Raw genomic sequence first — 26,444 nt, forward strand, 5'->3', positions numbered from 1 at the left:
CCCTTGAATTGCGTGGGTCCACTTACAAGCCAATTCTTTCTTTATAAATACAGCACAGTCTTGTAAATGTATTTTGTCTTCCGTATGACTTTAATAACATTTTCCTTTCTCTAGCTTACTTTTTTCTAAAAATAATCAATTGTCTATGTCATTGGTAAGGTCGACAGTAGGCTACTGATCGTTAAGTTTAGAGGGAGTCAAAAATTATACATGGATTTTTGCCCGCATAGGGGGCGGGGGGCTGGCGCCCCTAAACGCTCTGTTGTTTGAGAGTCAACTATATGGTACTCTTAAGCAAATATAAAAATTATTAAGAATAATTATAGATTTCCTTATGAGATTCTAAAGATTTTCATCAACATTTTGAAGGTCCTAAAGGGCAAGAATGTGTCTTCTTCTACTGGTGTTAGGGTAAAGCTTAATGATGAAGAACACAGCTGTGAAACTGGGAGACCTATGCGTGAATCCAGATTCCACTGCTTACCGTGTGACCCTGGGCAACTGCCTGACCACCCTATATCACAATTCTTCTTTCCCTCCAATTATTAATAAAAATACCCACCTCAAGGATTGTTATAAGGATTAATTGAGTTAACACTTGTACAGTACCTATCTATAGTAAGAATTCAGTTATCTATCAGCTATTAGCATTTTTGGTCTTGATATATATCAATACACATAATCAGTAGAAACAGAAAGTCAACAAACTTTGGAATAAATAAATCAAAATAAATATATGAACTTCTAAAAAATTGTTTGACCGAATTGAAACATGTTTAAAGAATAACATGACAACCTATGATTTCACTCATATGTGGAATTTAAGAAGTAAAACAGAGTAACATAGGGGAAGGGAAGGAAAAACAAAGTAAGATCAAATTGAGAGGGAAGCAAACCATAACAGACCCTGAACTCTAGGAAACACACGAGGGTTGCTGGAGGTGACGTGGATGGGGAATGACAGTGTAACTGGGTGACGGACATTAAGGAGGGCACTTGATGTGATGAGCACTGGGTGTTATATGCAAATGATGAATCACTAAACTCTACCTCTGAAACTAATAATACACTATACATTCATTGATTTTAAATAAAATTTAAATAATAAAATAATACAAGAACAGAAAAACATGACAACCATATCCTTTTCTGTTTAAAGGGAAATTACTTATAAAGTCTATTATAACAAATTGACAAAACCTAATTCTGCAGAGGAAGAAATGCTGAGGTTCTTAAGAGTTTAGAGTTTCTACTTACATCTGGTTTGGAATGCTGAAATATCTTCAGGGGGAACTTTAAGTCCCCTTTAGCTAACGTTACTAAATACTCCTTTAACAGCCCATTAGCCACACCAGGACACTGTTTCTCACAACGATGAAGAAAGGGGACCATCCACTGGTAGGCGCTTGTCACGTATTTGTCCTCAGAACACTGAAAATACAATTCACCAAAACAAACACATTAAACACCTGATTATACAGACAAGTTCTAAAATGCACACATAATCAGACTAATGTTGAACGGTAGAAGCCCAACACTTACTAAAACAGACACTCCAGTTCCCCTCTCCCAGGCAGGCTGAGAAGTAGCAGGAGAATCATCTTCTGCCTGGGGCTGGTAGAGCTAACAGCGGTTCGGCCCGTCTCTGCAGGACCATGGTCACTCTGGGTCCCTCACAGCCTAAGCTCCGCTCTGGAAGACCAACACGCTACTACTACAACTTCAACATGAGGTCTTCCAGGGCAAAGAGAGATTTTACCAAAAAAAAGTGTGTGTGTGTGTGTGTGTGTGTGTGTGTGTGTGTGTGTGCAGAGAGAGAGAGAGAGTGACCACAGACAGGAAGAGTAAAACAGAAAAAAACAGAGACAGAGACAGGAGCACTGAAAAGCTCTAGAAGGGAACCACTTGAGGACCGTCTTCTGTATAAAATCCCAGAATCTCTCCCTTCCTCTTCCTTTTCCTGTTTGTTTTGCCCCTTTACATCCACCTTCACAAAACTCCAATGACACACATGATTTTACTCATTCTCCCTGAAATTACACAATTCCTTCTTTTAATTATCCCAGAAGATAGTCCTAAATCCCATAAGAGGAATCTTACCTATAATACAAATCAATTTTCACTGGCTGGGTTATCAGAGGGGGGAAATTATAAAGAGAAAGGGAAGGGAGGACCCGAGGGAGAAAGATGACGAGAAGGAAAAGGAAGGAAGATGAAAAAGAGCACAGGAGAAAGAAAAGAAAAGAAAAAAGAAAAGAGTCAGGGAGAAAAAAGGACAGGGCAGCCATGACTCGTCCCCTCATCCGGCCCATTGGAACCAGGCTACCCAAGAGCAAAAACTACACGGGGCATCCTTGACAGCTGGTGCCCCCGCAGCCCCATCATTCTTGTCTCAGAGGTGTCTCTCTCTGTTCAGTGGGCTCAGCAGAAACAAGGTCCTAGCATGGGGCAGTGCACTTTCTCCCCAGGGTGACCCAAGAAGAATATAAAAGTGCTGGGCAAATTCTCCTAAAGTTATGAACCCCTAAGCCAAGATGTTTTCTTCACACAAGCACCTGGCCCTCTGACCTCCAGTACTTCCGTGTAAGTGAAATATATAAGTAATTGGGAATTTTAACATTAGTGAAGGACTAGAAACATGATTATTAGAATGGCCAGCTAGCTTAGAAATATGCCTAGCTAAAAGAAAAAAAAAAGTTATACACAGAGGACTATGAATAAAGGGCAAGCAAGGTACCAAAAGAGTCAAAATAATTTGGGGATGCTTTCAGTAATTTATTCAAAAATTGGATTTTTTAAATTTATTTTTTGTTTTTTTTTTTATTTTTATTTATTTTTTATTTACTTTTTATTCTTATTTATTTTTTAAGTCAAGAAACCCTCCTTTACTTACTAACTGTTCGGGTTTGGAGGACATTTTATCTTTGGCTTTGAGACCCATATTAATCAAAACATAGGAAATGCTTAAGAATAAAGTTCAAACAAAACCTACACTATTCATCAGTAGTCTTAGTTTTTCAATGTCTTTCATCTGCTGGAGTTCTTTCAAGGTTAGGGTTAGATCACACCCGGCTTCATAAACCAAAGCTTCCAGAGTAACCAAATTATCACACAGAGCCAGCAAACTGGGAATGTTCCGCTCCATTCCAAGTCGAATGAGTGACAACGCGCAGTCGACCTGAAACGGAAAAGCGACAGTAAATCTGAGTGTTCTGTGTCTCCCACATCATCTTGGAATCTAATTCTGCTAATCACCTTATATAAAATTGTATTATCAGCAACATGCATTTATTTATTATAAAAACAGTAGAGTTCTTTATCAAATATATCAGCAAATAGTTTCAAAAGAATCAGCAAGAAATACTGAAGATAATAAAAGACAACCACCTTAAATCCATAGAGCACGACAGTTTAAGAGCAGTTTTACATACACTTGTCAATTTAATTCTCACAATATTAACAAGGCGGGGGGAGCTAGTTAGTGATAATGCCAAGTTAATCCTATTTTCACTACATCACTCTGCTCCAGAAACAAAAATTTTTGCTTTTATATCCCCGTTCAGTACCTATCCTTCCCTGGCGCCTCCCACACGAGAGGCGTTTAACAAACACTCGCTGAACGATGAACTCTGCTAGACACTTTCTCTGTCTCAATTCAAATATTTACACTTCACTTAGACCAAAACGAGGACTGATTTTCCTAGACATGCTCAGGACACAGCAATCTGACTCCCCATCACTTGATCGGGTTTATGAAAGGACGTAACTCTGGCTGATGGCAAAATCATCTAACGTGTCCTTCACTCCCAGCACTTCGTATTCCCCACTTACTCCCTTATTCCCAGACTCTTACTTATTTACTGAGGCCCTCCTATGAACTGAGCACCATTCTCAGTGTTAGGAATATAAAGCTGAGTAAGAGGAGGTCTCCTCCTTCAGCGATCTCTCCACCTCGTAGGGAAACTGACCTGGTACATCAGGGGCTGAAGTACAGGGAGGGTGAGGGGACCTCAAGGAAGGGCACGCAGCCCAACTTGTCACAAAGCCTCCCTGAGGGAGGAAGACTTGAAATGCACTTTCAAGAATCCGTGAATATTGGCAGGTCAAGAAGGAAGGAGGGCAGGGGAACAGCACGGAAGGCAGAGATGCGTAACGTATTGTGAGAGTACAGTTAGTTCCCTGAGACGGAGAAGAGGGTCTGAAGCGAAGTGATGAGAAACATGGCTAGAGCAGCGGGGAGGAGCTGCAGAACGGAGAATACTGTTCGCTGAGCTAAGGAAGTTGCAGTTTATCCTGAAGTGCAAATACTACCAAAGGATTTTCAACTGGGGCATAAGTCCATTTACACACTTGAGAAGGAATCCTTAGTATTCACTGCATGATGAATTGGAAAGGAACTGAACAGAAAACAGGCAGGCCAGTGAAGAGAACCGCACTTACTAGTATTAGAAGACTCTCGACTAGTGACAAGAGCAGCACCCAGGGGACAGCAAAATATAAGGGAGAAGCCAAAGGACGTGAGCCACCTGGAGAAGAAAACGAATGGCTGAGACAAGGACAAGGGGGAAAGCACGAAGACACATCAAAAGCCACGCAGAGGAGACTGCGGGAGACAGGAAGCAATGGTGTCCAAGGATGATGTGTAAAATAACAAAGGAAGGGAATCGGACGTGAAGAAGCAGTTTCCCTAGAGTGGCAGGGGTGGCTAGACTCCAGACAAATGAGGAGGAAAGAATCACTGAGAAAGTGACAACACAGAGCACAAGGGACTATTTCGGGGCTGAGCTGTGACAGAGGGAAGACAGCTGCAACCAAAGCCAGAGAGATTAGGACTCTTAATTTTTGTCGTTGTTGTATTTACAAAACAGGAGTTGTTTGAACTTTATGTCCAAAAAAACAGGAACAGAGTAGAGAAGGGGGGTTGAAGACACTGGGGAGAGAGCCAAGAGGCACAGAACAGCCCTGAGCAGGCCGGGCTGTGGAATCCAGAGCACAGGTAAGGAAAGCAGTAGCCTGGATGCAAGAGAAGAGAGCTCTTCCTCTGGGAGAAGCCAGAAAGAGTAAGGACTAAGGGAACGGAGTTCTCAAGTTCCCCAGTGAAATACAAAGCAAAATCATCTTCTGGGAATGAGGAAGAGGTAGGCTGGGAGGAGCAGAGAAGGGGGAGGAACACCGCATCCAGACAGGAAGGACCCAGGAGCAATAGTAAAGGACCACCCTTAAAGCCCTTCAAAGCCCCAGGGACTAACCGGTACAGATGAAATGGAAAGAGAAGAAATGTACTTTCAGTTGGAAAGAACGGTACCAGCAAATACAGGGGGGAAACTATAGGTGGGTAAGGCATGAGGCAAAACAGCAGTGATCTGGTAAGACTTCAAGAGATAAGTGTTTTTTTACCTAACTTCTAGTAATAAAAACATAGTTCACATCTGAAAAGATGTATCTACATGTATACCAAAAAAAAAAGTCACAGTTTTTCAGAATATCACAGAATTTTCAGAAAGCGTGAAGAAAACCTGATGCATAAAACACAACTTTGTGCTAGTAATGGTTTGAACACATACAGCACATTCGCCATTTCTAACACTCTCACCAATTTTGTGATCCAGATTTGTTTTCCTAATATTAACTTTGAAGTTGTTGCTTTCCCAGATACTTACTGAGGTAAAAATGTTTTAAAACCGCAATACTGACACCTTAAGTGAAAGGAGGTTCTAATGCAACTTGAATTCTGCCACGTACCCCAAGCCCGCACCAGATAAATTTCACCCCTATGCATATTTCCTGACCCAACAAACAAGTATTGCTAAAAGGCATTTGTGGGCACTAAGGAATAAGAAGTCCCACATCAATTAAGTCTCTAAAAATGAAAAAGATAAAAATTCTGTTAGATATCACTTTGTAGCATAAGCCACATGAAGCATCAATAAAGAAAATGAAGCTGAAGAATAATACTTCTATTACAAGTGTTTTTATATAAAGGAAAGAGATGCAGCCCCATAAAGACACAGGGGAACTGAGGGGAATTAGGCTCGGACTTAAGGAAAACATTAGAGACAGAGCCTCAAACAAGGTTCCTAGAAAGCAAAATAAAAATCAACTGCATTACTGCAATATGACAGGGAGCTGATCAAGTATTTCTGGGTTAATACAGACATTTCCATGGTATTAAGCCTATTAAAAATATATGGAAAATTGTGGATAGTATGTACCATATTTTGAAACTTACATTTTAGAGTAACATTTTGAACAATTTTTCTTCTATGTATTTGCTTTTTAAGAATCCCCAGAAAAGCCACAAAAGCTTCTGAGGCAAAGGATGAAAGAGCAAACGTCATAAGAAATATTCACTTCATCTATGCAAACTAAACACACAATCCCTGGCCCCACTGTCGGCTGCCATGACACGCACGGAATACTAAGGCCCCGACACGGCACTGCTGGCGTCATCGAGGGGCAGCTGTCATTCTCCCCTCACCTGTCGGGCATAATGCTCTATTTCCTCTGCTCTGTTCTGATACCAGTCCATAACCTTCTCTACGGCAAGCTCTGGTGTCCTGTACCTCAGTAACTCGGGCTGTGCGGCATACAAGAATTCACTTTCATCTTGGAGACTCGGCTCAACCACCATTCTGCAAAGCACAAGAGAACAATTAGTAACTGATTGGAATGCTGGGAAAAATTAGAATTTTATGAAAGACAGAGAGAGAGAGAGACAGGAACGGAGAGAGAGAGGGAGCGGTGACAGAGACAGGGAGTGTGCATGGATGTGTGTGGGGCGGGGGGGTGTTGGTGTGTATGTGTTTTCCCAATGTGGGCACACAAGATAAATGGGACATTTGGGGGGTGCTTAATTTACTTCCTATTAGTTTTCCTAATTCAAAAAAATCGGAATGGACAATAAATCAAAACAGCCATGCCACAAATCAATCAAATAAGTATTAACGAAATCAAAATCACCCTGGGAGGCTTTTACCAAATGCACACGGCTGGGAGCCCGTCCTGGGCGTACTAAATCAAAATCACCTGTGATGGCCAGCCAGGCCTCGTTTAGGGAAAAACACCTCCAGGTGATTCTAACTCAAATATAAATTCAGAGACCTTGTTTTCCATGTTCATAAAAATCAGAGGAAATATGCCTTATTTACGTCAATAATAAACCGTTAGTAGGAGTCAGCAATGTGGTACTGCACTGACATATGCAAAGTATGGAACTGCTCTGGGCCACTCGCCGTAGGTAAAGAAGGACCCCAAGAGGAATGTACACAAGGATAACAGCCCAGGGGTCACAAATTATGAGGAGTTTTTAAGAGGATGATCCTGGCCAATTGCCCTCCATAATCAAGGACTAAAAAAAAGGACTTAAACCAAGATAGATCAGAGCGACCTATGGAAAGCTGCCCCGTGCCACTAGGGACATCCATTCATCGGAGCCAGCCCGCAGTAAATGACAGGTGCTCTACGGTTACCATTACAAGGCAGTGGGCTCTGGAGTCAGAACTGAAGCACACTCCACTGCTGAAAGCTCTGAAACTCTACATTAATTACTGAGCTCAAACTAATCTTAGATTCATTTTATTCATATAAAATGGGTAGAATATAATGTGAGTATCCAAAATATTATAAATAATATAAATTAAGTACACAGAGAACATCGTCTGGCATGGAGCAGGTGCTTAATTTTTTATTTACAGGTATTTTTATTGGAATTATTAGTAGCTGTAATATATGAGCAGACACAAAGCCCATAAAGATGCCTCAGACAACCTACTGTGCTTATAATTGGTACCCCTTTACCTAGCTAGTCTCGCCACTCCTTTAACATTCTGACCAGTGGTTATTCCCCATCACTGTAACGAAAAAAGTCACCTTTCCCTCTGCAATCTTTAATGCTGCCCATTTTAGCAGGGAAAAATACCCATGAGCAACTCTGAGGTCCTTTGATATTTTTTTCAGTCCTTAACATTTCCCTCTCAGCACTGACAGAATTTCAGTGCTTTCTCCCTCCAGAAACGGGCTTCCCTCACTCCCATATGTGGGGCTGTCTGCCGTGTCTCGTCTTCCCGGAGGCTCCTTCTGGAATCATCTCCACTGGAATAGCCTCCTCTAACCGACCTCTGCACCCTGGCTCCTTCCCACACCCAGTGCAGCTCTCTCCTCTCTGCTCACTCTGGACTCTCTCTTGGTCTCGCCTTTGACTCTACGGCATAAGCTACCACATGCACTACAAAAACAACCTTATTTGACCCCTAAGCCACACTTCACTCAGAAGTCCCAAAATCTTGCTATTTGCTCCTCGGTGTTTCACAGGCACTGCAAATGCAACAAAATCAAAACTGAATTCAGGATCTCCTCGGGTAATATAGTTATCTTTATAAAAACAGAAACCTGCTTTTATCATCCCCATGCTTACTTTTATAGCCTGTAATCTGCCGTAAATATTCTAGCCTCATCTTGGGCCAATCGCACTTTTGTTCTGGCTACTTCAACAAGGAAGGTCTTTATTTTTAGTCCTCGAAGGGGACATTGCCTTGAGCCTTCTTCCAACATGCTCTTCTCTCTGCTTAGAATAAGCGCCCCTCTCTTTCGCCAAACTTGCCCTCCACTGGGCTAAATTAAATCCTGTTCACTCTTCAAATCTCAGATTTCATAAGATTTTGCCCAGGATGACCTTCCTTGTCCTCCACCAAGTGGAGACCTCCCTGTGACATGCTCCCCGCGCCCCCCGCCCTGGGCTTTCCTAGCACCCATCACGTCAGTGATGTACAGCAGGACCATTTTTCCCGCCGGAGAGTAAACTTCACGAGAACAGGGACTGCATCTGCTTTCCTTCCTTCGGCATCCTTGCATCTAGCAGACAAGAGACACCAATTAAATGCATAAGCAACACGATACGTCCTGTAATACTGAAAATCTGCACCATCTTCAAAAGCATCTTTTCCTCTGTCAAGCTCTTCCTGACTTTTCACTTTTAGTTTTAGGAGTTCTGGCAGAGAAGATTGGCTTAGATTTCGGCTTGCTGCGGTTGGTCTGAGAAGAAATGCCCAGGTGCCTTTTATCTACTTAGAATCACGCAAAGGCACGGGCTGTGGGGAACTGGGAGGCGTGGGATGAATGGGTCGGTGCTCTGCCCGTGCTACTCCCTCAAAAGCCCATCTAGAAATGAGAGAATTCACCTGTCAACAGTCTCTCCTGTCCACTGACTCCCCACCATCTTCAGTTTCTCTACCTCTCTTCAACCTCTCGTTACAATGGCTAAGTGACGGCTTCTAATTAAATATGGCTGAGGAAGACCACGCATTTAAGCTCCACTGTCTCCTGCGACTCCCCTGTAATGGCAGCACAAGCTCGTTCAAGGGAGAAGGGTGGAGGATGTCACACACACGCTCAGGAGGGGCAGGGTACATGCTCACCATTGCCTTCCATTCTAGGAAGCCCACAGTTAACGGCCAGAACTAAAAAATCAAGTAGCGACACAATTGTTATTCCCAGATATGGAGCTAATGGCAAAACTATCATCTGAAAGAATTAAAAGTAATTGCTTCTGGACAGCAGGAAATGGGGAGAGGGGAACAAAGGACTGCGGGTTTGGGTTCTGCTTTTTTTTTTTTTTTTAACAACAAGCTTTGTAGAAATTTTTAGCTCTTTAATCTACTTGCAAATATATACAACTTTGATTAAAAAATGAAAATTAAATTAAAAACAACTTTTAAAGATTTACTATTTTAGAGCACGAGTGAGAGGGGCAGAGGGAGAGAGAATCGCCAGCAGACTCTGCAGGGAGCAGAGTCCGACACGGGGTCGATCTCATGACCCTGATCACAACCTGAGCCGAAACCAAGAGACGGAAGTCTGCCCAACTGACTGTGTTACCCAGGCACCCCTAAAAACAACTTTGAGAAAGCAAACAGCAAAAACACAGCAGGACATTCAACTGCCATATACTAAAACTTATTGGAGTAAAAAAGGTAACTAAGACTTACTCCATTATCTCAGATATCCAAAACACAACAAAATTAAAGAAAATGGCCCACATTACCACTAACATTAAGAGAGCTTCCAAACGTCTCTTGCAATGATTACTCTACTGTTTAGGGCTTTTATTCATCACTTCTCAGGTAGTACATATACATACTATCAAAACTCCAAAAGCATAAAAAGACTCCTATCAAATGAAAAGCCAGCAGTGGCATACACCATCCATACTGCCACCATCCTTGCCACCTCTACGCCATGTTCACGCCTTCCAGCCATCTTCCTGGATTTTCCTCTACGCATCTAAACAGTATGTGCTCGTGTTTGATTTACCTACCACTACGTACTATTGAGCTGTCTTAAACCACAACCATCCACTTCCCCTACACCCTTTCCTCCCACTGTGGATATATCACAATTTCTATTAAAACCACTAATTATTTGCATTATTATGATTATGCGATTATGATTGTCTTCTCCTAAGCCAAGTGGTACATTATCATAACTATTGCTCTTTTTGAACAACTTTTCATTTTCTGGAGTTAATCAATGCCAACTGTCCTTCTGTCCCACCCACTGACTTCTATCCATCCATTGTTATGTTTTCCAAATTCTCTAAAAGATGTATTAATAGCAAAATATAAAAGAACATAAAGATTTTTCCCAAATAGTCAAATATAGCAGGTAATATTCCTGTTCCAATTTTAAAATTTTTCCAAGAGACCTGGCTCTTGAAGCCATCCACACCCCTCCACAGTCTGTGCTGGCTGCTCGCTCACCCGACAAGAACACAGCTGTCACCCTGGGCCCTCCCGTTGCCACAGCCTATGTTAGAGCCCAGTTCTGAATCTAATGGCTTTCTTTTTTTTCCACTGACTCCTTCATTTTAATAAAACACATCTTCTATGGCTTCCTGAAATGAGATGTACACGGGTGGTAAATTTTACAAAACCTTACATGATTCACCTCATACTTGATTGATGATTTCTGCTAGATCTAAGAATCCTGATCAAAAACGATTTTCCATCAAAAGTTTTTATTCTATTGCTATTCTGGAGATACCTGAGGTCATTCTAACTCAAACCTTCCTTTTATGTAGTATGTTTTTCTCTCTGGTAGACTGCATCCTGGATATTCTGGAAGGTCTTGATGGTATGCTTTAGTGCAGTGGGCATTTCAATCTGAAAACTCATAGCCCTCAATTCTAAATAATAGGCTTGAAAATAGTTCAAAATTTATAAAATTTCCTCCCTTCTATTATATATATCATCTCTTTCTGGAATGCCTGTAATTTGAATATTAAGTTTGTTTTACAAAAACAAAGATAAAAACTTTGCTTTCTTATCTAGCTCTATAAGGTAGATATAAGCTCTCTATATATTTTTCTACTTTCTGGAAAAGTACTTTGCTTTTATCTTTCAACCCTTCTAGTTTTTAGACACCAACTATCATATTTTTTATTTCCCAAAGTTCTCGTAGTTCTCTGTTCCTATTTTATAAAATCCTTTTGTTACTTCACAACGGCAGTATCTTCTCTTATTGCCTGGGCAATATTAATTTTTGAAGTTTTATTTTTGAGTGGTCTCTGACTTTCAGTTCCATTTTCCATGTGTTCTGCCTGCCGGCACCAGTCCTCAGATGTCCAGGAAGCTCGGGGCTTGCGGCAGGACTTATTCATTTGCTGTCTTCACTGCGACCTGGTAATGCACGAATCTTTCGGGACAGTATGTCAGTATCTAGAGGCCTCTTGTCAGAGGCTACTCCATTTCTCCAGAAAAGAAATCTCCAAACTTCTATTTGGGGAATACGCCTACATTCCAGGAGCTAGGAGGTGGCAGGGAACCAAAGCTTCAACGTTCAGGACACAGATTTTTCAATAAATGCTCCGATTTTCAACTCCAGCACGCCAACCCCACCCTATGCTGTGCCTAATGCCCAGGAATCTGGAGGATTTCTGGATCAATCTGAAGGTTCTCGGCCTCGATTCATGAATCCAAAAAATAAACCTCTGATTCCATGTAAAGGAAATACAGAAGGAGAGATGGCAAAGAACATTTACCTGACTGAGGAGTGAGGAAGAAGGGAATTCAAATGCTTTCAGCCCCACACCTCATCTCCCACCTGCCAGTAGTTGATGACTCCACGTTCTGAGGCTTTCCAAGGTTAAGTCTCATAAAAATAAAAATTCAAACTGAACCAAAAACAAAGATGTGTGCATACCATAATAACAACCATGAAAATTATATTTCTATGTGTCAAAGACTAAAAGGGAATACTTTAAAAAGAAAAGAGTCGGTGTATCAGGATCATTTTTTAGAATATTTACTTTGTAGTATTTAATATTCTTCCATTAAAAAAACTGTAATGTAACTGAGTAAAAGCAAGTCAAGTGTTTAAAACAACTCCACTCAAACTCTCAAATCAGGGACTATCAAGTTCATGGTCACCTACCACACACCACTTGGACAGGGCCTTCTACTCACCCATCCCAGAGAAATGAAGGTCCCTCGCACAGGCTCACCCTTACCTGCACTCCAGCTCCTCACACCAATCTTTATCTCGGTGTTTGTGTTCATGCCAAGGAATGAGCACCAAGGAGTCACCGTTATAGCTTAAATTTAAAAAACAAAAAAACAAAAAAATACACAAGCATTTAAAATACATATTAGCTCAATGACTGGCTACACAAGGAACTTGATGCAAAAAGTATTTCTATAACGTTAAGTCTCCTTTCCTGCTTATGGTATATTAAGTGGTACATGCTATATACAATATGTAAATGGAAAATACCAAATTGTTGATTTCTCTTCAATCAGAAAATGGTTCAAGAAGAAAAGGGTATTATTTCAAAACTAAAAATTTGGCAAGGAACTAAAGGACAGCATGGATGTGCGTTCACTCACATATTCAAAAACATCTATCAAAAGCCTAAATTTTATGTTCTTATTATCAACATAAATGGCCCCTTGCTCTCAAAAAGCTTACAGTCTAACTTCCTGTGGTCATAGACATGTTCTATAACTATGCTATCCACTATAGTAACCAGGGGCTACGCGCACATGTATTAAGCACTTGAAATAACGGCTAAGAGAACTTTAATTTTAATTAGTGTTAATTAAAATTTAAATAGTCATATAAAATTTAATTTAAACTTAAATAGTGGCTACTGTACAAGACAACACAGACCTGGAGGACAGGTAATTATTATTAAGAGGGAAGAAATGGTTTTGCAGGTTAAAAATAACACTAAACGATCAAAAGGTACAGATTTTCAGTTAGAAGATAAACAGTACTAGGGATGTAACGTACATGATGACTAGAGTTAACCCTGCTGCATGACACATGGGAAAACTGTTAGTCAGGTCAGCAATCCTACGAGTCCTCATCACAAAGAGGAAACTTTTTTCTTTTTCACTTTCTTCCCTTTATATTTTATCTATAGGGGATGACGGAGGTTAGCTGAATCTATTGCAATAATCATTTCACAATGTGTGGAAATCAAACCATCATGCTGTGTGCCTTCAATTTACACAGGGATGATGTCATTTATTTCTCAGTAAAACGGGAAAGAAAGCACACCACTAAAAAATTAAGAGGAGAACTAAGAGAGAGAAAAAATTAGGCCTGACTGGATGGAATTAAGAATAAATTCAGAAAGAGCACTGAGGTACAGACAGTTGAGTATGGTAACAGAGCAGAGCACCATGCCGCACATTGGGCAGCACGAAGCACAGAAACTCGGCTGCCTCGCACCTAGCCCTGTGGTCTTTGGCACGTGATTTTCTAGAGCGAAACACTCCAACCGTTACCTTGAAGGTCCCTTTTAGCTCTAATATTCCATAAACCCATGACAACATTTGAAACGTTCTGAATGAAGACAAAAATTTTAAGAGCAAATTTCAATTACTCTGCTTTATAGTTCAATGAAACATTTTCTCTCCTGTTTCTGAGTTTTAATAGTTGCAATTTTCTAAAATTTCGCATAGCCCCAGGGGAAGGACTGTACTTTCTTATAATAATAGGTTGTATTTTGCACTTTCTTCTCTTACGAGGTTATGTAACGTGCCTTGCACAAGAAACACTTCGTAAACATTTGAATATTATGTCGATGAAGAGATTAGTACCCAGGTACGAGGTAACAGGAGCCCACTGGGCAGTTTCAGGTGAAGACGGAAGCTGAAAGCTCTGAGAACAGGCAGTGCTGTCCGTCAATCAACAGCATCCCCATCAGATGATTATTACTGGCCCAAATTATCCAAAGTCAAAGATTCCCGTTAGATACAGACAAGAAGAAATGTATTATACCCTATTTTACAAACACAGTATTTTACCCACTTTGCAGCTAGCATGCAATGTCCTTGCCAACTGTGTACCAGAGATAGATTTGTGAAGGCATGTGAGTTCATATGTTTAAATTTCTGTGTCACATGTATGACTATTTAGCACAGATGCCACAATCACACTATTTCACTTGTCACCAAATAAAAAACTATTTTATTTCCCTCTTTGTCAATAACTAATACTTTATCACAGGCTACTGAAATGGAAAGTAAAGAAGAACATGGGGATATAATGATGATGATAATGTTCACTCTTGCAACATAAGAATAAATTATAGCAGTGAATTGAGGAACAAGGAAGGAAAAAAAATGAACAAACGATTACTGCCTTTTCTAATTAAAGCAGACACGGTTCCATAGCTACACAAAACGCTTTCTAAAAGAATTTCAAAAAAATGTATCGCAAGTTGAGATTTGTACTTTCTACACAAAGTACATATTAGATACAAGGGTTATTACTGAAATGATTAATAGTGGCATGGGACCCTCAGCAAAATAATATTCATTTGGTATTTAAAGACTAGAAAGCTATAAAACTTTGTTAAGCTTCACTGAAACAGAAATGGGTATGAAAACATACCTGTTTTTATCAAAACACGTATTAAAGACAAGTTCTGCCCAGAGGTACACTCCAAAAGGTAGGCCTAAAGAGTCCTGGGCTAATAAAGTATTCTTGCTGCATTTTCAAGGCAAACCACAACTAAATGTTTCTAAATGTGCTGATCACCACTGATTTAGTAATAGTACTACTTGTACTATTAGTAGATCTGCAATGATCGGCAGCAATTATCTTTAACATTTATTGTTCTCTTACTATGGACTAGACAGGATGAAATGCGTTTAACCTACAATACCTCATTTAGTCCTACCAATCTAATATAACTGGTGATAGGACCTTCCTCATATTATAATGGGAAAACTGAGGCCTAAGTTAACTTGCCCATCCTCATAAAACTAATAATTGACAGGGCCAGGATTTCAACACAACCAGTTAGAATCCAAAACTTAAACTTCTAGCTAGCACACACCTCTAGAGAGGGCAAAGGGCTAAAATCTAGCCCCAACCACAAATCCATCCATTCTCATTTCTACCATTCCCTTGCTTCATACCGAAGAGCCACCAGGCAAGATGTGTAGGAGGCTGGAAGAGGGTCATTTGAGCCTTCCCGAAATTTAACTCAGACAACCCAATAAGGACCATTTACATGTATATTTAAAGTACAATATAAAACCAAAGTCAATGCCAGTAGCTTACTAATATGAGGAAACTAACTTCTACCAAATATGGCTGGACTTTAGGTCTGATCACCAACACTTACATAAAAGCAAAAAAACAAAAACTTTCTTTCAGCTCTTTCCTTTTCTTACAGGATGTTTCTGCAAAGCAAACTATTTTAAAACAACTTTTAGGAGTTAAAAACACTTGCTATAAAAATACAGTAATTTCTTGATCATGCTTCAAATAATTGCATTTCAAAAACAGGATCTCCTCCCTACCCAGAATATAAATTCTTTGAGGGCAGAATTTTTGTTTGTTTTGTCTACTGCCATATCCTCAATACCTAAAATAGTGCCTGGCATTTCACAGACTCTAAAATAATCTGTCAACTGAATTATTAAATGAAAGCACCAAGTTTTTTTTCAAGTGAACACTGTCAACTATGCTCAATTTTTTTTTTTCAAAAAGTGCTCTCATGAGTATCACAGAAATTCAAAATTGGAATAAGGCAATGAAAGGGGACAATCTGTTCATAAGATTACCAGGTATGCCAAGGCAGTACATATATCTACGGAATCTGCAGGTCTGAGAGTGAGAACGAAACGCTTTCCGAACATAGACCAGTCCGCTGACGAAGAGTAAGCTATACCAGCAGTAGTGCACATCTAATCCAGGTAGAGGGACAGGTCATGTTCTAGCTCAGGTGGGAAAAATAGTTCAGAATACTTATTTCCGTAAATCTCACCATTCTTAACACTTGAAAATAACTAATTGGTTCTATCATTGCCTTTCTAAAAATGCCCAGATTCTAGCCACTTATTCTTTCATAAGGTAAGCAGAGTGATAGCACGTACAATAAAATCCAGAGAAAACCTTTTTCATTAATTCTATTAGTCACATAAAACAGTTAATGGGCTAGGTGAAACTGTGGTTCACAAAAAACATAGTAAACACACTGCTTCCTTCTGAAGAACTGTAAAAAGTTTGGGGAGTTTGCAAAAGTTCCACTCTGAATCTGAAGTTCCACAAACACAAAACATTTACATATACTTTGTTTCATCTTTGTTTTTTATTGTTTCCGCTTGGCTTAAGAAGTCTTAAGACTTAAACGCATCACCCCCCACTAAAAAAGAGAAGTACAGGGTAAACTTAAATGATCTCTTTACAAAATAATGGCTGCTTAATTTTAAGATTCTTTATATTAGAATCCTGTTCATTGTTTTATTCCAAACAATAAACTTTGCTGGTTTCATCTGAAGGTAACATTTATCTGTCAGCAGGAAAGGAATGAATATTACAAGTTCTATTATGTTTGACTATTCTCTCGCCAATTATTTCTCACACTAAATTTAAATGTTTTATTTCAAAGAAATTTTATCAAGAATAAACTTGTAGAAAGTTCTTTTGTTCGTGTTCTATGCCGTGGAAACAAAAAGCAAAACAGACTGTGCATTACTACTAATTGCCACCTTTTATGCGCTGGTTTTAAGATGTGGAGTTATATTTATTTCTATTATTTAGCATAGAAGAAAATGTTCTGGTAAATAAAGGACAAGAAATAATAATAACGTGAGCCCACATGTATAACTACACTGTGGTTACCATTACCGAACAAATCACACTGGTCTGAAACTCAGTGGGAAACCAATCAAAAAGCTGTCATCAGTCAGAAGGCCAGGCTGGAAAAAAGCTATCTAAAGGCCTCACTCAGAGTTCTCTTCTGGACCAACAGGATTCACTCTCATTGACATATGACACAAAAACAATAGCAGATTAAGGAGTTATTTTGAAACTTTTTTTTTTTAAGATTTTATTTATTTTTGTGACAGAGAGACAGCCAGCGAGAGAGGGAACACAGCAGGGGAGTGGGAGAGGAAGAAGCAGGCTCCCAGCAGAGGAGCCCTATGTGGGACTCGAACCCGGAACGCCGGGATCACGCCCTGAGCCGAAGGCAGACGCTTAACGACTGCGCTACCCAGGCGCCCCCAGGAGTTATTTTGAAACTTAACCCGTATTCTGGGATGTTAGCAAGGTAAACAAGAGACCAGAGTGAAAATACCACCTGCAGGACTTGGGCTCTCCTCCCCGCCCCCCCCCCCCGTCCCATTAGTAAAACAGAAGGAATAACAGTATTAAGCTCATTTGGATTTGGGGAGAATCAAGTTAGCACATCTAAAGACCTCAGAGTAGTTCCTGATATCTAATAAGTGTTCAACTATCATAAAAAGCATCATTATATTCCTAACACCAGCAAGAAGGTTTTCATGGGGAGTAAAACACAAGATACATGTAACTGTGTGACATTTCAAGATCTACTTTATGATAAATAGTAACACTATATAAATAATATCAATGATTATGTTTACAAATACCTAACAACTGCAATAAACTCTGTTGACCCCAACCTGAATATATGGCTCCTGGCCAACACAATAAGCAGTAATAAGAAGTGATGAGCTGATTTATGGGGTAGAACTAAGCAACAATATCTACAAGGCATCATCTCTCTCCCAAATGCTTAAAACAAAATTTGAAAATAAGTATTTTACCATAAGCAACGGATGATCTGATTATTTCTGAGGAGGACAACTTGGCAAAATCATTAAAGTTTAAGGGAAAGCCACAAACCCCAAAGGAAAATTATTCCGAAAAGCTAAGTGAGAAAGGCTACTCTTCAGCAAGGTGCCTGCTGTCAACAAAACAAGGGGCAACAGATGACTACAGAGGTCAGTGATTGAAAAAATTGACCCTTACACATCACCTGTTCCTTTGAGAGAGGACACTAATTCCGAAGAACAGGCACTCAAGGTCCTCAGAACAATGAAGAATACTTATGTTTGCTACAAGGCAGGTTAGTAGGGGTAAAAAAGGCATCTTCAAACCCAAATTAAATGGCATGTACTTCAATAAGAATAAGCTAAAATAGACATTTTTTTTAAAATCCCAAAAACATTTATGTAGTAATTTTTACATTCAGCATGTGGTGTTACACACAAAAAAATTAACAATTTTTTTTATTTCTGTCATGATTTTCATATTTATAATACTGCACCTATAGAAAATAGGGGTGAATTAAAACTGGTGAATTATAACTTTCATTTATAGCATAAACTCAACTGTAGTTTCAGAGTTGCCAGTATGTCATTCAGGAAGGGAGAACACATATTCAATAGGACAATACTGAAAGATCTGAGGTCTAAGAGTCAACCAAGCATTGATGAGGACTATTTCACATGGGGGAAGCTCAAAACTCATGTGCCAACCACCATCAGGGAAGTAACATAAGAGAAAGAGTCAATTTCACTCCCTGTTTTGTTACTTAGACTGAAGAGCAGCAAAACTCTTTTATTTCATACTACTTAAAAATAACAAGACCCTAATGAATCTCCTTTGGTCTATTAATTAAACCAGCAAAACCTTCCAGGACAAAGATAAAAGTATATGACTTCTGAATTTATCAACTACAAAACTAATGAAATATACCAAAATGTTTATGAATTGTTTCAATGTACTTTACAAACCCTGACCCGATATAAAGTTATAATGCTAACAGAGTTTGAACCAAAGGATTAGAGAGGAAAACAAGAATTTTTTTGTCTTCCTTTTACTCATATAACTAAAGAAAACAGCAAAATAATGCCTATGCAGATCTCAAGACACAGGAAGTGTGATTTCCCCACCATCACCCTTCAAGATCCCGTATATTCCTGCCTCTAGACCTGCACTGAATGGGCATTTCACACACAGCACTTCCTCTGTGTGAGCACAAATACAAAGTTCGAAGCGATATATATATATACACATATGTAAATTCAGCAGTCCTGAGAGACAGCCATTATCTCTCTCCTTTTACAGGAGAGAAAACAGTGGCAGAGAAACGTTTACTAACAATGCAAAGTCACACAACTAAAAAGCTGCAGCTGGGATCTGAACCCAGACAGCCTAGTTCTAGAACCTGACTTACTGAGTGAATAAATAAATGATCAGCAGGNGGAACACATCCACTAATATTCCCTTCATTCTAATATCAAAGCTCTCAAAAACAAACAACAAAAAAAAACCTTTTAAGAACTGAAAAGATTTAATCAAGATATAAACCTTAGTGAACCACATGAGAAATTGTTCAACATCACTAATCATCAAGGAAATGCAAATCAAAACCACAATCAGGTATCATCTGACACCTGTCAGAATGGCTAGAACCAAAAAGACAAAAAGTAACAAGTGTTGGCAAGTATGTGGAGAAAAAAGAACCATCATGCACTGTCGGTGAGAATGTAAATGGGTGTAGTCAATGTGGAAAACAAAATGGAGGTTCCTCAAAACCATATGATCCAATAATTCCACTACTGGGTACTTACACAAAGAAAATAAAAACACTAATTTGAAAAGATACGTGCACCCCTATGTTTACTGCAGCATTATTTACAATAGCCAAGATATGGAAGTAGCCCAAGTGTCCATCAATAGATGAATGGATAAAGATGTGGTACACATATATACAATGGAATATTACTCAGCCATAAAAAAAGGTTGAGATCTCAACATTTGTGACAACATGGATGGACCTCTTAGAAGGTATTATGCTAAGGGAAATAAGTCAGATGAAGACAAACACCAAATGATTTCACTTACATGTGGAATCTAAAAACCAAATGAGTAAACAAACGAAAAGCAGAAACAGAGCACTTTGTGTTACACGCAACTGATGAATTATTGAACTCTACATCTGAAACTAATGATGGACTGTATGTTGGCTAATTTAATTTAAATGAAAAACAAAACCCATAAACACAGAGAATTGATGGTTACCAGAGGGTAGGTGAGTGGGGGGATGAGCAAAAGGGTGAAGAGTAGTGGGAGATATAACCTTCTGGTTACGGAATGATTAAGTCCCAGGAATAAAAGGCACAGTGTAGGGAATATAGTCAGTGGTATTACAATAACGTTGAATGATGACAGATGACAGCCACCCTTGTGGTGAGCACAGCATAAGGTATAGACTTGTAGAATCAATACGTTGTGAAACTAATTTGATGTTGAAACCAATCTGAAGCTAATATAGCATTGTGTGTCAACTATATTTCAACTTAAAAAAGAAAAAAATTAATCTGAATAAATGAAAAATATAAAAGTCAATTAAGACTACACAGCTGAGACTGTGATCCTCCCGCAGCATTTACCTCACTGCTACTGTGATTATTTATTTGTACACAAGTGGTTCAGAGTGGGGGCACTTTACGCCCTCAGTACCCAACTTACAGAAGAGTCTCGGCAAAATGACTCAATCAAGTTAATGACTCAGCAAGCTCCTTTTAAAAAGGAAGCAATCTATTACTCTTTTCAAAAAAGCTCTTCAAAAAAAAAATTACACTTCAGAAACAAAATTGTATAGTGGCAATAGGGAGAAAAAAATGTGGATTGAGATTATTTAAAACGAATTTTAAAAAATTATAAATTCAGCATTTTAACCTCATCTAAATGGATAGAAAAGCAGTCTGATTCATGGCATGCATATTTACAATGTTGTCTTTACTTGGCTCAATCAATGTGGTGATCTTTAGAGGAAAAAACAATTGAAACCTTCTGTCACGTTCCCAGATAAAGGTTACCTGACTTTTTTCCACATTACTAAGCTTTGTGTGTATTTCTGTTACTTCTGGATGGTCCCCAACTTAGAATGGTTCGGTTTACAATTTTTTTTTACTTTACAATGGCGTGAAATGGATATGCATTCAGTAGAAACTATACTTTGAATTTTGAAGTTTGGTCTTTTCTTGGGTATGATACTGTCTCATGATGCCAGACAGCGGCAATGAGCCACAGCTTCTCGTCACCCATGCGATCAACCACTAAGGATAAACACCCAATTTACTTACAACCCTTCTGTAATCACACAACCATCCTGTTTCTCACTTTCAGTACAGTATTCAATAAATTACATAAGATGCTCACCACTTTTATTATAAAACAGGCCTTGTGTTAGATGATTTCGCCCAACTGTTGGCTAGTATTAAGCATCATGAACATGATTAAGGCAGGCTAAGCTATGACATTCAGTAGGTTAGGTGTATTAAATGCACTTTCGACTTAATATTTTCAACAATGGGTTTAGGATATAACCCCACGATAAGGCATGTAAGATATGTACAGTTATTTATTTGTGTCTTGCTCCTTTACTAAACTGTAAGCTCCTTCAAAGTTTGAGTCATTTTCATACCCTTAGTGCAATACCTGGCATTCATTTAAACCCCGCTAAATACTTGACAGATAGATGGACAAACTGAAGGACTGAGTATGAATAAATAAATAAATGAAAACAACCAGTAAACCACAGGGTATGTACAGCTCAAGATCAAGAGGCTTTTTCTGTGGCTAAAGATTTAGACAATGTACTTTAGAGTTTGCTCAAATTTTTCTGATTTAAAACTTCTGAAATGGACAGTATAACCTCCTACTGTATACCCATGCCATTAGCAACGCTGCAGATACTGTGTCCTGCAGGTGGCTCTGTGCCTGTGCATGAGCGTGCAGAAGCAGAGAAAAGTGAAAGGTCCCAAGCCTTAAATAAGCAAAGAACCACAGAAGGTGGCTGGCCCTAAGACCCTGCTGTACAAGTCTTTCTATAGCCTTTCCATCATGAGTTCTTTGGATCTAGGCCAAATTACACAGCAGACTAATAGACAATCACAACTGAAGAAACGAAAATCCCAGAAATGAAGACAGAGAGACTCTGATGTCAATTCCACAGGCTGTGGTTGGGAAGACAATGGTCTAAGTATCTGTGGTGCAAGTAATTCTAACACATCCCTACTGCTGATGAAGTTCAAAGTTAAACTAGAGATTGCAGGAAGAAAAGAAAGCAAAGCATTAGAGAATTTGAAGGAAATGGGTCTAATATGTTTTAGTATAGATTCTTACTACCTAACAAACACTCATTCACACAATCAGAAACAAGAAGGACAGGAAGGGCACAGGAAGAGGAGAGGGAGTTGACGCTGGGATAAAAACAAGTTCCAGCTTATTCACGAACAAGATACTATATCAATTAAATAGCCCTATACCTACATTGCTAGACCACTTTCTAGAATTTTCAGATTAAAGAAACCCACTACAGATTAATTTAACCCACTGTAAATTAAGAAACCCATTTAGATCAACTTCACAGAGAAGCTAACCTTATAGCACGTGCGCGCGCGCACACACACACACACACACACACACACACAGTGTGATTCAATACACAATGCATTATGGGAAAGAACAAAATATGTTCATAACAACAGGGATGGGAACTCAACTAGTGAAATGAACAAACCTACATGCTTGGCATCCAGTAAAAAATACCAGGTATGCAAAAGAGCAGGAAATTATGGCCCATTATCAGGAGAATTATCAATTTCTTAAACCAGACCAAGAAACACCAATAACATGACATAGAAATAGAAAACTTTTTAAAAGCCCAAACCTAACTCCTAGGAATGAAAACGCAGCAGGTCAGATGAAAACACACCAATGGCAGTAAGGGCAGAAACCACAGAAGCAAAGAGTAGTCAGTTTACGAAGACACAGTAATAGAAACTATCCAAAATGAAATGCAGAAAAAGACTGAAAAAAACAAATTGTAGTAAGACAAGAGCAAGTGGCTCGCACACATGTAAGTGGTGGCCCAGGAAAGAGTGTGTGTATTGAGGAGGGGAAGTGAGGGGAGAAAAAAATACTGGAAGAAATCATTGGCCTGAATTTCCTAAATTTGGTGTAGATCCAAAGAAGTCAATAAACAGCAATGAGAATAAACCACATCAAGGTGCATCGTATCCAAGAGCTCAAAACTAGTGACAGAGAAAATCTTAAAAACAAAGAAAATAAGACACATGATGTAAAGAGAAACAGTAAGAATGACAACCAGCCTCACGGAGGACAAAGGAAGATGACAGTGGAGTGAAACCTCTGAAGGACTAAAAGGATAAAAGTGACAGCCTAGAATCCTATACTCAGCAAAAGTATTTCCAAAACAAAGGCAAAATAAAGCGTTCTTCAGGCATACAAAAGCAGAGAATACATGGCCAGCAGACTCGCCCTACAAGAGATGCCAAAGAAAGCCTTTCAACAGGACAAAATTGATACCAGATACGAATCTGGACCTACAAAAGGCAATGAACAGCAGCGGAAACAGTAACTACATGAGCCGATATAAAGCTCATTTTGTAATTTTTTAAAAGGTTACTTAGTGAAGCAAAAATGATAAAAATGTATTGTGGTGTTCATAACATATGTAAAAGTTAAATATAGGACAACAATCATTCAAAAGCCAGCAGGGGGAAAGATGGAAAAATACTGGGGTAAGGTTCTTACATTATACATGAAGTTCTACTGTATTATTTGATGGTAGACTATCGTAAATTAAACACATATGCTGTAAACACTACAGCAACCACCAAAAGAAAAAAAAAGGTATAGCTAATAATCCGATAAAGGAAATTAAATGGAATTATAATAGCCAATTCAAAGGAAAGCAGAAAAAGGCAAACAATGAATAAATGGAACAAATGATACACAAATACCCAGGTGTCATCTTTTAACTGAACCACACTGAGCTATGCATTATATATAAATAGCCAGAGCATGACAACATAAAGGCAGAGATTACCAGATTAAACAGCAAGATTCAATTACAGTTGACCCTTGAACAACACCGGTTTGAACTATGTAGGTCCATTTATATACAGATTTTTTTCTGATAAGTACAATACAGTACTGCAACTGTTTTCTCTTCCTTATGATTTTTTAATAACATTTTCATTTCCCTAGCTTACTTTATTGTAAGAATACAGTACATAATACATACAACATATGCGTTAATTGATTGTTTATATTATTGGTAAGTTCCAGTAAACAGTAGGCTATTAGTAGTTAAGCTCTGAGGGAATCAAAAGTTACACATGTGTGGATTTTGGACTGCACAGGGGGTCAGTGCCCCTAACACCCACGTTGTTCAAGGATCAACTATATATTATCCACAAAAAACACGCTTTAAATATAAAAAAACAAAACAAAATATCAATGTACATCCAGCATTAGAAAAGTATCCAATTTGAAAGACATCAGAAATCTGAGCTCTGTTGAGAGGTAAGAATAGTTATTTATGTTTTCCAGAGATTACATATTAAAAGAGTCCACACAAGCCACTCCATTTCTTTCAGACAAAAACTAAGCTGTGGCGTCAGAAGTCAGGGTAGTGGCTCTCTTGGATGAGGTGACTACAAGAGGGAAACAGGACAGGGTTTAAGGGATGCTGATAACGTTGTTCTTCAACTCGCTCACAAATTCACCAAACTGTACACTTAACAATTTGTTCATTTTCCTGTATATATAATTCAATACAAAGTGAAATTAAAAACTTTAAAATTGCATTCGAAATCAGGTTCACTAAGCAACTTCTTGATTAATAATTTGGAACCTCAGGGACCTGATACCAGGAGAAGGGTGCTCTCCCAGATGAGCAATCAGCATCAGTGCCATCAGGAGGGATATTCCCTATTATAATTTTATATTTTGTTCATTCATCAGTCTCTTGCAAGCCTACTTAATGCGCTTGAAACTAAAAGGTATCTGTGACATGACATGCCTACCAACATGCACCAAGAACACTGGTGCTGCCGCCATCCCCTCAGCTACTCTAACCACTACTGTGCACCAGATGCCACTGCCATGCTCGGAACAGTGGCAGAGGACATCGCTCTTAAGTTACTCAATTGTCATGATACCTCCACAATGTCCCCAACCCCCACATGAAGAAACTCAAGTTTAGAGAAGCAAAGTGACTTCCCAAATGTAACACAGCTAGCAAAGATCAGGACTAGGACACACACCCATGTATTGACAAAATCCTTTGCTCTTCCCATAGTACCACTGTCCCTCCGCATCTCTACATCAAACAGATGTCAATACCACGTCATGTGATCCCAACATTTACGTATGTCATGGAGTTTTTTTCCTACAGTTATTACATATAGTATACATGTAAACTTTTGGGATTAAAAATTGGGTACATATGGAGGTCAAAACATTTCTTAAAATAAGGTATGGACTTTGTGTATGAAATATGAATTTGATTCTTAATAGAATTTTTCTTATTACAAATACAATATTTAAACAGGCTTGTCTATATCAGAAATTGGGAAAGTGTCTCACAGGGTTATTTATATGTTAATTAAATATAGTGTGATAAAGAGATTCACTGCTGTTACAGACAAGTATTTACATATTAATGAAATCTTGACTGGAAAAGACATTGTGTGATCAAGAATTATAGGGACTATTTCCCTAAGGTAATTCAACCATTCAGAAGATGTTATAATCTACTTAAGGATCACATGTTCAGAATTATTGGGCAGGGTACTTAAAGTTTGGAGGAAAATGAATAATGAAAGAAAAATCTCATCTCCATGAAAAGAGTATCATTTGGTACCACGAGGTAATGCTGAATTTAGTAACAGATTTTTAGGAGAGTGCATTAGTTTAAAAAAACAAGTACCCTCTCAAAGAGGTCTTAATTTCAAATAAAATTAGAAACTTTGAACCGCATTAAGCCATATTAGAAACATTTGACATTACATATACACTAAAATGACAGTGCAATTAAAATTATTTTTAAAATAACTCCCTATTTCAGCATATATTTCTACTAATGCCTCTCAAATTTTTTGCCCTAAAAACAGGATAACAATCCCTTTTCTGTTTATCCCATAAACTTGATGTGAGAATTACATGTGAAACATAAAATTGGTTTGTAAATTTAAAAAAAAAAAGTTCCATACGCAAAAAAGAGGAAACGAATGAACAAATCAGTACACCTTCATTTCTTTAGTACTTCTCAGAGTACCAAACACATAATAAATATCAGTATC

The 26,444-nt window shown here is 38.8% G+C and overlaps 1 protein-coding gene across 1 annotated transcript in view; it reads right to left on the minus strand.

The window, feature by feature from the left end:
• NBAS (NBAS subunit of NRZ tethering complex) overlaps window positions 1-26,444 on the minus strand; it is a 338,079-nt gene that overhangs the window by 197,341 nt on the left and 114,294 nt on the right. Inside the window, exons 22-25 of the mRNA XM_040622888.1 lie at window positions 12,503-12,586; window positions 6,479-6,632; window positions 2,993-3,178; window positions 1,258-1,431 (exon numbers count right to left, since the gene is read on the minus strand). Of these exons, the coding sequence (XP_040478822.1) occupies window positions 1,258-1,431; window positions 2,993-3,178; window positions 6,479-6,632; window positions 12,503-12,586 (598 nt within the window). The remainder of the gene's footprint in view (window positions 1-1,257; window positions 1,432-2,992; window positions 3,179-6,478; window positions 6,633-12,502; window positions 12,587-26,444) is intronic.

The sequence above is a fragment of the Ursus maritimus genome, unplaced genomic scaffold (genome assembly GCF_017311325.1).
Source record: "Ursus maritimus isolate PB19 unplaced genomic scaffold, ASM1731132v1 scaffold_6, whole genome shotgun sequence".
Classification (NCBI taxonomy): Eukaryota; Metazoa; Chordata; class Mammalia; order Carnivora; family Ursidae; genus Ursus; species Ursus maritimus.